The 13,812-nt window shown below is 33.9% G+C and overlaps 1 protein-coding gene across 1 annotated transcript; it reads left to right on the top strand.

Moving 5' to 3' along the window:
• The first annotated feature begins 3,036 nt into the window (after positions 1-3,036).
• On the top strand, positions 3,037-6,948 carry LOC145069185 (lipoxygenase 2, chloroplastic-like). Its single transcript, XM_079016135.1, has 9 exons — positions 3,037-3,418; positions 3,712-3,956; positions 4,053-4,293; positions 4,375-4,692; positions 4,785-4,870; positions 4,949-5,059; positions 5,146-5,447; positions 5,566-5,832; positions 6,037-6,948. The coding sequence occupies exons 1-9, from the start codon at positions 3,043-3,045 to the stop codon at positions 6,794-6,796; spliced, it is 2,706 nt and encodes a 901-aa protein (XP_078872261.1). The 5' UTR covers positions 3,037-3,042; the 3' UTR covers positions 6,797-6,948.
• The last annotated feature ends 6,864 nt before the right edge of the window (positions 6,949-13,812 follow it).

Raw genomic sequence — 13,812 nt, 5'->3', positions numbered from 1 at the left:
TTCAGGTATTCAAAGTAATTATTGTGTTATTGTATGCATAAATGTGGGCCAATCAAAATTTAAAATAAAAATAAATAATTAAATAAATAAATAAGGGTAAATAGGTAATTTGATAATTAGTTTCCACAAATAATACCCTATAATTATGGTAACCATTGACTTCAGCTACCTAGGTTTTCTCCATCCATCGTCGGCTTTTTAAAACCACCTCCAATGTAAACTGTAACCCTAATCAAACCATCTCCAGCCGTCACCTCCATCCTTATGCCTCCCACCACCGGCCGCCACCCTACCCTTTTGCTCCTCCGACCACCGTATCCACCGCCATGTCGAGGGTTATTATTGCTATCTTTTCGTGAAGGCTGAAGACAGATACCGACGAGGGGTCGCGCCATTTCAGTCATGTGTAAGGAGGAATGCACCATAGTCGCCTATCGCTGCAGTTGCTGCCACTCGGAGATGCGTCTATCGTTGGACGTTGCGACCTTCTTTCCTGAGAAAGGGAGCTGTGGAGGAGCCGTTGCCATCATTCTTCTTATTCTCTTCTTCTGCTAGCTGCCATATGTGTCAATGACCTTCTTCTTATATGTAATGTACAAAGTGAAGGTAGTTTGTCACTATTTTCATATCAAATTGACTTATTTTTATATGATAAAAATCAATTTGTTTGTGTAGATGATTCAATGGATGATATTGGTGAGATTCCAATTCTATTGGAATGGAATCATGAATTCCAATTCTGTTGGAATCATAAAAGTTGATGCTTGAAGAACGGACCACACAATTAAAGTGATTCTAAGCAACATTATTCTTTTAGAATATATTAGTGTTGTTGTTAGATTTTGATATTTTCTTTTTCGTTTTGAAAGTTTTTTTAATTTTATTCTTTAACAATAAATGTAATTCTTAACAATTGTTATCCGTATTCTATAAGAAATAATGTATTTTTTGTTTTTATTCTTCAATTGATTGTTCAAAAATTTGTTATTCTACAAGAAGTTTTTAAAGTCATGATCAAAAAATAGGTTCAAGAATATTTTTATTTTTTAATATACTCATAAACATATTCTGTCAGAATGTCCGAATTAAAAGAATTATAATTCGTAAAATCGGATTTTTAAAATTAATAGAATTTATGATCCCTTAAAAATGCATTTTTTCTTTATTAAATCTATATTAATTGACTAAATTACCCTTCTAATTAATTAAGATGATATTTTTCAATTGTATTTAATTCAATAATATATATTAATCATTTTTTAAAATAAGTAAATATTATTGGCTCATATTTATGCATATAATAACATAATAATTATTTTGAATAGAATAACCTAAGCATATATATATATATATATATATATATATATATATATATATATATATATATATATATATATATATATATATATATATAAACACAGAGAGAGACTTTGTAATAAAATATTCTAATAATATTTACAAAAGTTTTCTAATAATATTTACAAAAGACCAACATTAGGTTACGGTCCATCAAACAAAAAAATATTTAAAATATTAAAATGACAAAAATAATTAATAGGAGCAATGAAATCAAACCTATCTGCCAACATTTCTCCGCAAAAATAATTGTATCAAGACCAGAGCTTCTACCGGTAGTTTTTTTTTTTTTTTTTTTTTTTTTTTTTGTCTAATGATTTTTTTTATTATAATAGTTTAATACATATCGATTGAAGGTAAACGGGCAACAAGCTGCGCCGCTAGTCCTTTCTGGATGCCATTAGAATTAGGTCTGACAATCGTGTCGTGTTAGAGTTGACGTGTCGCGGGTTGGCGGGTTGGCAAGTCAAAATATGTCAACCCAAACACGATCCATTTAAATATACAGGTCACGGGTTGGCGGGTTTGGAACTTAAACCCATATATGACCCACCAACCCATTTATTTATACGGGTTCACAAGTTGGCGGGTTCGTGGGTCAGATTTGGGTTCGTGGGTCTAAATTTTAGATATTTAAGTCTTAAACATCCAAATGAAAATTAAAAACATTCATAGAAACATGTTACAGACTTAGTTTTATAGGTTACGACTTATGACCTTAGACCATCCACCACGAGTAATAATATCAAAACAATCAAATGGTCTATGAATAAATGGTATATATTATATAATACTTATTAAATATTAATACTTGATACATAAATACATTTAAAAATATAATAATTTTTTTATTAAAAATATAAACGGGTTGGCGGGTCAACCCGTTTATTTTTTGAGAAACCCATATATGACCCGTTTAATAAACGGGTTGGCGGGTTAGCGGGTTGGCGGGTTGAAAAACTCAACCCAAACCCATTTATTTCGTATCGTGTCGAGAATTGCCAGCCCTAATTAGAATGCATGACCCGTTGGACTTTATTGAGGAGCTCTACTGCCTCTGGTGCGAGAAAACCAAATATATCGAATGCAAAAGGTACAAACACATGTTGATTTTCTATACATCTATTATCGTGATTTACCACTTTGCATGCAGCGGCTTTCAAACCGATAGTATCAAGTGTTATTTAACTTTATGAGATCCAAGGTTCAAATTCCGTCTAAAACATAGCTAGATAGAATTAAAATCTTCATTCTAATAAATGAATAGTTTTAATATTCTTTTGACAAATATTATTCTAATACAACTCTTCATTAATAATATGTCATGTATCATATAGATATATTAGGCAATTCATTTCAAAATTCAAATTTATATTTTCAAATTATATGTTAAAATTGAAGTTATAATAACTTAAAATTTTTGATATATCTCTTAATTAATAATTTATTTAAAATGACTTATTTACAATAATTAATTAATAATTATAAATTTTTATTATAAAATTTTAATTAATTTTGTAAACGTGGTTTCCAGTAGTTTAATAAAAAGTTAAATTTCTTGGCCGTTAAGAAAACAACGAAACCAATATACAATAAAAAATAATCGGTTTAAGAAAGTAACAATTTTTTAGTATAAATAGATGGTGATCTTCCAACTCTAAACTCACACAACCAAAAAACAAAAACATGTTTAATTCTCAGATCAACCAATCTCACTCTTTCCATAACTTATTCACACTGCAAAAGCCCTTCCTAGCTAGAGACCTTGACGCCACCCACCATTCCTCCTCCTCCGCCTACTCCCCCACCGCCATTCTCCTCCTGCCGACAACCACAAAGAAATTCAATGCCACACATAGTCGTAGCACTCGACCTACCTCAGCAGCTGGTAAAATAAAAGCCATAAAAAATCCTTTTCTTGCTAATATCACCAAAGTCAGTGGTGTCATCCACACCAAATCAACCTACCTCTTCAGTGTAACACCTAGCCGCGTTCTTGACGATGCTCTCAGTTTCGTATGGACGTATGTGTTGCTCGAGTTCGTTTCTAAAGACCTTGATTGTACGTATACCTAAAATATTTGACTAGTACTTTAATAGTTATATATTTGGTTTTAATGTAGTACTGCCTTATCTTACGTACCAATACCGTGCATGTGTACAATACATATATTATGCCAGTAGATAAAGCTGTCTACTTCGATTCAATTTCATATATGATCACTTATGTTTGGAATCCAGAGAGAGTACATAAAATGATAGCTGGAGACTTAAAACCCAATGGCAATATATGAAGGTTAAGATAATTTTTATTTTAAGAATATGGTATAAAAACTGGTATTGATTTTGATACAGCAAAAGGTGAGCCGAAGAGGGTGAAAACGAAAGCACCTTATGATACTTTTGGTGGGCAATACACCTTCCACTTTGACGTACCTGATGATTTTGGGGAGATCGGAGCTGTGTTGGTTGAGAATGACTACCGCAACAAGATATATATAGAGAAAATTGAACTCTCCGACAAAGTTACCTTCACATGTAATTCTTGGGTTCATTCCAGTCGAGATAACCCCCAGAGGAGGATCTTCTTCGCCGACAAGGTTATATAACTGTCCGTATACTCATGTTTATTAGCAGTTCGTGGCGGTGGCAACCATTAATAACCCTTCTTATTAATCTATTTGTAATTTGTACAGTGTTACCTGCCGTCGGAAACGCCAGAAGCCCTCAAGTCGCTGAGAAAGAAAGATTTGGAGTTCATTCGAGGCACTGGTGAAGGAGAGCGTAAAGCTTTCGAGAGGATTTACGATTACGATGTATACAACGACCTTGGAGATCCCGACAATAAGAGCTCCGATCTAGCACGGCCGGTGCTCGGTGGCAAGAAATTTCCTTACCCTAGGCGCTGCCGTACTGGTCGGAAAATGTCTTCCACAGGTTCATATATATCTACGATAGTTGTTTGCAATTATAGTTGTCTTAAAATTAACTTGCTGAACAATCCATGTTGAATAACAGATCCATTGACGGAGACAAGATCTTCAGACCCGTTTTATGTACCAATTGATGAAGACTTTTCAGAGATAAAGTCGGTATCATTTGGAGCGAGGACATTGTATAATTTGCTCCTTTCTGTTATACCCCGCATAGGCACGGCTTTGATAGGAAAAGACGAAGACTTTCTTTTATTCGAGGATATAGACCAGCTTTTCGACGAAGGAGTTCTTATTAATGGTAGTGATAAAGAAGCTGCAAGTGTTTTGCCTAGAATTATTCATGAGGTTGCTGATGCTCCAGATGACCTTATCAAGTTTGATCCACCTGAAACCGTCCGCAGTAAGCTAGCATGCATGCATTCATTACGTAACCTTTTTATTAAGTTATTTGTGATCGGATTCGTGCATATAAAGCATTTCTACACATTGCAGGGGACACGTTCTTTTGGCTCCGTGATGATGAATTCAGTCGACAAATGCTTGCTGGTCTTAATCCATGTAGCCTACAGTTGGTTACGGTATAAATATTTAACACAACAAATTATGTTTTTGCATAAATTAGCGAGGAAAATATTATAACGTCATGTTGTGTGTAGGAATGGCCATTGATGAGTAAATTAGACCCAAAAGTCTATGGGCCACCTGAATCAGCAATCACCAAGGAGATTGTAGAGCGAGAAATTAAAGGTTTCATGACATTTGATGAGGTAATTAAAGAAAACAGAAGGCCAAAATTAAATATATACAACGCCATTGATTAATTGATGTTGAAAAATCAATCATGTTGTTGCAGGCTTTGGCACAAAAGAAACTGTTCATGTTGGATTACCATGATCTGCTATTGCCCTACGTAAGCAAAACAAGAGATCTTGAAGGGGTAACTCTATATGGTTCAAGGACTTTAATGTTCCTTACTCCTGCTGGAACGTTGACACCAGTTGCCATAGAGTTGACTCGTCCATCATCAGAATGGCAACCACAGTGGAAGCATGTCTACACACCTTCTTTGGGTGCAACCGGTTCATGGCTCTGGAAGCTAGCCAAGGCTCATGTCCTTTCTCATGATTCTGGTGTTCACCAGCTTGTTAGTCATTGGTAACTAATCGGTTCCCATTTTCCTTAATTTACACATGTTTGTATGCGTTTTTCCCCAACTAGATCACATTAATTCATAGATGAGGTGATCATGATCATGATTTGATTTGTGTTGCAGGCTAAGAACTCATTGTGCGATTGAGCCTTACATAATTGCCACCCATCGTAATCTTAGCCAAATACATCCTATTGCACGACTACTCCACCCTCATTTTCGGTACACCCTGAAAATCAACGCCCTAGCTCGACAATCTCTCATTAATGCCGGTGGTATTATAGAGTCAACATTCTCTCCTGGAAAATATTGTATGCAACTTTGCTCTGACGCCTACGATCTGTTGTGGCGTTTTGATCATGAGGCACTTCCAGCTGACCTGATTAGCAGGTGCATTTCCTAACTTAATTTAAGCAACTAATTTTTTCCGACGCAGTCTCTTTATCTATATCTATATATATATATATATATATATATATATATATATATATATATATATATATATATATATATATATATATATATATATATATATATATATATATATATATATATATATATATATATATATATATATATGTTTATATTTTATAGGGGAATGGCTGTTGAAGATGAAACTGCACCACATGGTTTGAAGCTAACAATCGAGGACTATCCATATGCAAACGACGGTCTAATCCTTTGGGATGCCATCAAACAGTGGGTTACATCTTTTGTCAACAACTACTACCCAAAAGCAAGCCTCGTAGAATCTGATGAAGAGCTTCAAGCATGGTGGAATGAAATTCGAACAGTTGGACATGGCGACAAGAAGGACGAATCATGGTGGCCACAACTCAAAACCCAAGATGATTTGATTGGAATCGTATCAACGATCATATGGGTGGCTTCCGGCCTCCATTCAGCTGTGAACTTCGGACAATATGATTTTGCTGGTTATTTTCCAAACCGACCAACCATCGCCAGAACCAAAATGCCTAACGATGACCCAACAGATAAAGAGTGGCAGGCATTCCTAAACCGGCCTGAGGATGCGTTGTTGAAATGCTTCCCTTCCAAAAAGCAAGCTACCATAGTCATGGCAATTCTAGATGTTTTATCAACTCATTCCTCTGATGAGGAGTATATTGGTAAAACTGTAGAAGGGCCATTTGAGGCAGAGCCAGCTATAAAGAAAGCATATGAAGAGTTTCGTGCAAGAATTAATGAAATGGAACTCATCATAGATTCAAGGAATGCCGATCACAATTTAAGGAACCGAAGTGGTGCAGGGTTAGTTCCATACCAGCTTCTCAAGCCTTTTTCTGAAGCTGGTGTTACCGGAAAAGGTGTTCCAAACAGCGTCTCCATCTAGTTCAGTCGTTTCCAGCTGCAATAAAGCCTTTCAAGATCAATATATGGTCTGATGCTACATTAATAAGATCACTAAGTAGGTTGTTGTGTTTTTTTGATGTGTCCTTAACAACATATGGTGTTGTTAAGTATTGTTGTTACCAACACTAGTAGTTGGAAATTACGTAATGTGAAATAAAAGAATCTTGGTTCTAAGAATAATCCAGTTAGTCTTGATCAATGACTCGTAAAATATGTATTCAAGCTCATATATTGATGGTGTTTAGGGTTCTACACTAGCAATTGGACGGAACGCAAACAAACAAACACCCAAAGAAAATATAGCAATGAATCCGATGATTAGATGAGTCTTAATTCACTACTACAAAAAAGGGCATTACCGACGGCCAAACTGTCGATAATCCATCAGTAATAGGTTTTACCGACGGAAATGCAACTGATCCAAATACGTCGGTATATTCTCGTTGTTAATCGTTTGTAACGGATTTCCGACATTACGACAAATTTTAGTGACGGATTTTACTGTCAGTAATCAATAACGGATTACCGACGGATTTATATATGCAACGGAATACCGACGGAATAATTCAGTAACGGGTTACCAACGGAATATTTTGCAACAGAATACCGACCGATTTTCTTGTAACGCATTACCAACGGATTCTGACAGTATAAATATAATTTTTAAATTTCATGAAAAATCCAATTTTATTATATATTAAAACCATAAAATTATTAAAACATACATCAAATCCATATTTTAAAACCAAGAAATATAAAAATAAAAAAGTTTCAATATTTGACAAACATTAAAACCATAAATTTCAAATATATATCGATATTAAAACTTAATTTACATATTTTACTTATATATAATAAAAAAAACCCATAAGAAGTCACCAGAACGATGTAGTCCTCTTTCTCCCGCCGCAACCATCAGGGTGCGAAGGTTTGGAACCTTATAAAAACTAACCCACTAAAATGCAAATAGGGATCAGAAATGTGGTCAATATCACAAAGAATAAAGAGATACCGTCTATACCCAAATAAAAATGGATGTTTTCATCTCTATGACACTTCTATACCGACATGACTGGGTAGGTAGGCTCCCCCGGATGAAAGCATGTCATCTTTTCTATTTCATGAGCTTCCATATAACTTACACTCACACCTGCTACTAAACACACCTTAGAACATATGGGTAACTTAGTGTGTGTATGTGTGTGTGTGTGAGAGAGAGAGAGAGAGAGAAAAAAAATTCTTACTAGATGGACCATTTTAAATGATAGGTTAGATCTTCAATTTGATCTCCTTCATTCCTCAGCAATATAAAATGTTACACAAAACAAAATACGTTATTGATATGATTATAAAATCAGACGTACTTAAATTATCTACAAGAGGCTACAACTCAACCTCCATCATATCTCCAATGTTATTTGGTATATCAGAAACAATAAGCAAACCCAAGAGTCTCGACAAGATATAACTAAAAAAAGATTTTTTTATATAATTAAATCAGACAAATGAGGTTCACGGTTAATTAAATACCACTTAATAAAAAAAATAACTCTCAATAATTTGCAACAAAGCAAGATCATTCACTTCATGTTGTCCATGATCAGACCAACAACCATGTTGAGCCTAGTGATGATCTTTGTGAATAATGAATAATGATATCATCACATATACATGAAACATGGATAAAAAGTCAAAATTAATTGTAAGCAAGCACGCTATTAAGAATGATATAAACAATTAAGGGCAATTAAGTAAATGCATACCTCCATCTTCAGCAACACCATAAATTAATTTGATCGTCTTCTTCACTAGCAAAAATGCAATGGCAAGATGAATCATAAATTATTAGATTAGGACACCAAGTTTGGTTGAGGCCAACATACCTTAGTTTTGTAGAAACCGGTCATCCTAATGAAGCAATTATAATTGTTAATGGGCATAATACTTGGAACAATGGGACAAGTTATTCCAATTTAGTGACAATCGTTCACGAATTTTAGAAAATTATCAACATCATAGAAATTTTTAGTCACAATAACATTTGATGCAGCATCAATCTGCAACACAAAATGTCATTTGTAAGTTAGCAGTCAACATAAGGAATACTACCTCAAAACACTTAAAATTTTAAAGTAGTTTGTATTTTGGGACACATAAATTGTGTAAAAAGATTGTACCTTTCTCTTGAGATAAGAAAGATCCTTTTAGTATGCTTCGGGTGTAGCCAAGCTATTGCCTTCAATGGCTTTAGGATGTGCCTGTGAGAAGTAAATTTTTAGAAAGGTTAAGAAAAGCATGATAATAAAGTTTTTTTTTTCCCTAAAATACATTGATATTAAATAGAATAACATTTACAAGTAATACTAATAGAGAAAATGACAAAATTAGCCAAATAAACTAATTACTTTGTGGAAAATAGCCAAAAAAAATTGAAATTGCAAATTTGGCCACAGAAATCACAGATGGGAATGGTCCATCTGCGATTTTTACATCCCATCTGCGAATGTACAAGTGGCTAAAGCACAGTTGTGCTTTAGCCACTTGTACATCCGCAGGTGGGGTATTTTTTTAATTTTTTTTTTGTGTGTGTATATATATATATATATATATATATATATATATATATATATATATATATATATAGGGGATTACCAAGCTAAAATCGCAGATGGACTGTGTCCATCTGCGATTTCCTCTCTTTCATCTGCGAATTTATGTTTTTTTTTTTTTTAATTTTGACTATGAAATCAATGGGTTTGACTACGAAATAACCTTATTATATATAAACTTTTGTAGAAAATTATCAGTTTACTTGTTATTTCTTTAGGAAATTTCTTTAAAATCTCTCTAAAAAATGATTGAGTATTTGGTTTGTCTTGTAACCGATGGGAGATGGCAAGTTACTGAAACAAATCTGGAATATGTATGTCCATAGGAAGGTATTTCAGAATTCACTTTGATATTTTCTGAGTATATTAGTTATATTGATTTTATATCTTTGGTGAGAAGCAAAATTGGTTTGTTAGACAAATATATAATTAGTCTTCGTTTCCATCATCCTGAATTGAATTATTATATACCATAGTTGAAGACATGGATGTTAGAATGTTGATAAATGTAATCAAATGCAGTGAGGGAAGGGTTGTGAAAGTGTTTGTGGTGGTTGATAAAGGAGATAAGGTTAATGAGGCTGGTCAAAGTGGAAGTCAGTCGGTTGGTAATTTATGCAGCTATAAAGGGAGCAACGATCTGATAGGTACTTTCAATACTCCTAGTGTACCTCAATTTCACAGTGTTGCTGAAAATGTTAATGTTAGTTATTCACCTATTAACTATGTGGATCCTGAGAATTACAAGTATGTTGGCAATGATGAGGTTGGTACATATCTTAATGACATGGGTGGTCGTTGTGTTGATATTCCCGAACAAGAATTTAAAGTTATGAATAGGCATGTAGTAGATAAAAGTAAAAAGAAAAAAAATATGCGTCAAAAAGATGAAAAAAAAAGCATGTTTATAGGGATTATGTTGATGTTGCTGATGTAGCTTTAGATATAACCGACTTAGAAAGCAATTCAGATGGATATGACTTGGGTGATGAAGTTAAAGCTAATTTTCTCGATAACCTTTTTTACGGTATGCCCCCTCTACCAGCATGCCCAGTTGATATTAATGAAGATATCCCAACACAGATGGTAGACATCATTCTTCAAAAGATTGACTGTGAGAGTATATTTAAGAACAAAGAACTTTTAAAGCGGGCTATTTGTAAAAAACGTCTCCGAGAAGGTTTTCAGACGAGGACAAATAGATCCACCAAATCAAGGTATTAGGCTATGTGTGTTTCGAAAAATTGTTCTTGGTTACTAAGAGAAAAAGCAATTAAAAATTCTGATGGACTTTTCCAAGTGAATAAATTTGTTGATATACACACATGTTCTTCAACAATTTTGCAACCTAATCATCGACAAGCAAACAAATATGTTTTGGGTGAATATCTTGTTGATGTTTTGGCTGAAGATTATAGTAGAGTTTATTGGGGAAAAGATATTATTAATGATATGAATGCTCAATTGAATATCAATATCTCATACCATTAGGCATGACGTGCGAAGCAATATGCATTATTGTTGTTAAGGGGTAAGAAAGATGATTCTTTTACCAAACTTCCAGCTTATTTCCACAATTTGGTCAAACATAATCCGGGTATGGTGACACATATTAAAACAGATGGTGATGATCACTTTGAGTTTTTGTACGTCGCACTTGGTTGTTTGGTTAGTATTTTAATATTTTATTATTTTTTTTCATTTTTATTTTGATGTATTTGAATAGATATGCAATGTATTATAGGTACGTGCTTTTGTCAATTTATGTAAACCGACCCTTTTAGTAGATGGGGCCCACCTAAAGGGTGAGTTCAAAGGTACCATGTTAATTGCAATTACTAAGGACGGACAAAACCAAATATTACCGGTTGCATATGGTATATGCAAAAATGAGTGTACAGATTCGTAGACATGATTTTTTTTCAAAAACTACGTGATTGCATAGACAATATGCAGGAGCTTACAATTATATCTGATAGGTCTCTATCTATAGCGACATCCGTTGCCAACATTTTTCCTCACGCTCACCACGGAATATGTGGTGTCCATTTGTATTTCAACATAGTATCTAGATTCGGGAAGAGAAACATAGTTAAAGGAATTTTTTGGGAGGCTTGTCGGGCGTACACAGTTGATGCTTTTGACGCTGCCAAGGAACTTACGAAAAAGACAAAAGAACCAGTATGAGAGTACTTAAAAAGTATAAATCCATAAACTTGGTCTAGGGCACATTTTAGAAGGAACTGATACAATTTTATGTCGTCCAATAGTGCGGAGTCTATAAATACATTATCTAGACACGCACATAAGGTGCCGATACTTATGTTGATCGGTTTTCTTCGTGCAACAATGCAACAGTGGTGGTTTCAAAGACATAACTTTGCAGGTATTAAGTTAATTTTTAATATTAATGTTTTATTAAATGTTATTGATCTTAACTTCTTCATTTTGTCTGTTTTTTAAGCGGAAGCAACAACAACACTCACCCCTTGGGCCGATGATATTGTAAAAGAAAACAAAAAAAACTTTTAGTAAGTGGGATGTTCGCATGATCTCAAATACGAAATGCAAGGTAAAAAAGGGAGCACTGACCGACAAGACAAGACAAGACAATGTACTTGTCTGTAGTTCATAGTTCAACTTTTTTAATTCATAGTCAAACCAGTTCATTTCATAGTCAAACATCACTGATCGTCAAGACATGTATGTCTGCAGTTCATAGTTCATTTTTTTTAATTCATAGTCAAACCAGTTCATTTCATAGTCAGACATCGCCGATCGACAAGACAAGACAATGTACTTGTCTGCAGTTCATAGTTCAACCTTTTGAATTCATAGTCAAACCAGTTCATTTCATAGTCAAACATACTTTTATGAAATAAAATTTCTTCTATAAATGGGTGTAAAGTCACTCCATGAAATTTATCTGTGAAAGTAAGTCATATTTGATAGAATAAATAAGGCGAATGGCATATTGTAATTGCGGAGGTGAACGTATCATTAGGATTTCAGGTATAACTAAAAACCCAGGAAGATTATTTTACGCTTGCCCATATATGATATCATGTTCTTAACTTCATTCATATTTACACCTTCATGTTTATATGTCAACAGTTCTTATTGTCAATGTTTAAATTTACAGGGACCAAAATGCGGGTTTATCAGTTGGGTTGATGAAGAGAATGATTAATCATCTATGGTAATAGCTAAAATAGCTAACTCTAATAAGCACTTTCAATTAGAAAATAAGAAGTTAAAGATAGCCTTGGTTTGTAGTTGGTGTTGTTTTTGGTAATTATTGTTTACAAGTTGTAAGCTTTTTAATATTGTTTTGATAGTTTTGAAGTTGTTACGTCAATAAATTGTTGTTATGTTTAGAGCAGTGTACTTATAACGTTAAAACAAATGGTGGTGTCGTTGTTATGTTGTAAGTATTGAAGTTATTAGTAGGTCATTAAATTGTTGTAATTGTTATTATGTTTAAACTTTTGTATTTGTAACGTTAAAACTAAAAATAGACTAATGGTGTACTCGTTTGTAGTTGTAACATTAAACGCTTAATAATCAAATCCAACATTCAATTACATATACAAATATATAATCCAACTACATAGGACCAAGACTCAACCCCCAATAAATTTTTGTCATCCATTGGCGAAACTCTAAAGCTGCGTTCCTTGGGTTAATAAGTTCATGTATTGGTTGGCTTGAATCTAATTGTTCCATAAACATACAAACAAAAACACCGCAATCTCCCAACAGACTACTTTGTTGGGGAACATTTGTTTCCAAAATGAATTGCATATTCAATGGAATCCTTGGGATGTTCCTCCGGGCCCAATAGTCAATCTTGTCTAAATGATCTGCCACACGAGCTTCAAAATTTGGTAAAGGTTCCATCAGAGTTGAATTTTCCATAAGTCCCTCTACCGAGGCTGTCATAAAAATGGACTTCCATTGACGCCAATCGTAGTTCCCCAAATAATCAGTGATTAGGGAATGAATGAATCGGCATTAGGACCTGTATAAGGTAAAAAAAAATACTTATGTTTACATATCACAATACAAAAACATAACGAAAATAACGAAAAAAAATTAAAAAAAATAAAATTCAGTTTACCGTATCGACATCCCACCTAGCAACCATGGAGTTGGGGTATGTAGCAAAACCAGACATAAACGCCCTCCAATCGTACTCATCCTCTAGAACATGGCAAACAAAAAAATTTGGAGACATTATTGTATGTCGGTCGCTATCAACACAAAAAAGTCGCTCCAAATGGTCATATGCTGCACAAAATTATGATACTTTTGTTATTAATTAAAAAACAAAAAACTTTTAAAATAATAAATCAAAAGATATTTTACCGCTTCCTCCAACCACTCG

Source organism: Lactuca serriola, chromosome 1 (genome assembly GCF_051521515.1).
Source record: "Lactuca serriola cultivar US96UC23 chromosome 1, Lser_US96UC23_V15, whole genome shotgun sequence".
Classification (NCBI taxonomy): domain Eukaryota; kingdom Viridiplantae; phylum Streptophyta; class Magnoliopsida; order Asterales; family Asteraceae; genus Lactuca; species Lactuca serriola.
The sequence above is the reverse complement of the archived record's forward strand: the minus strand, read 5'-3'. Positions and strand labels throughout refer to the sequence as shown.

What these genes read in the sequence shown, in the direction of transcription:
- LOC145069185 (XM_079016135.1), top strand. Translation starts at nt 3,043, where the DNA reads ATGTTTAATTCTCAGATCAACCAATCTCACTCTTTCCATAACTTATTC. An exon ending in TCCACCTGAAACCGTCCGCA is followed by an intron (nt 4,693 to 4,784) that starts GTAAGCTAGCAT and finishes TACACATTGCAG; the next exon opens with GGGACACGTTCTTTTGGCTC. An exon ending in GTTTCATGACATTTGATGAG is followed by an intron (nt 5,060 to 5,145) that starts GTAATTAAAGAA and finishes ATGTTGTTGCAG; the next exon opens with GCTTTGGCACAAAAGAAACT.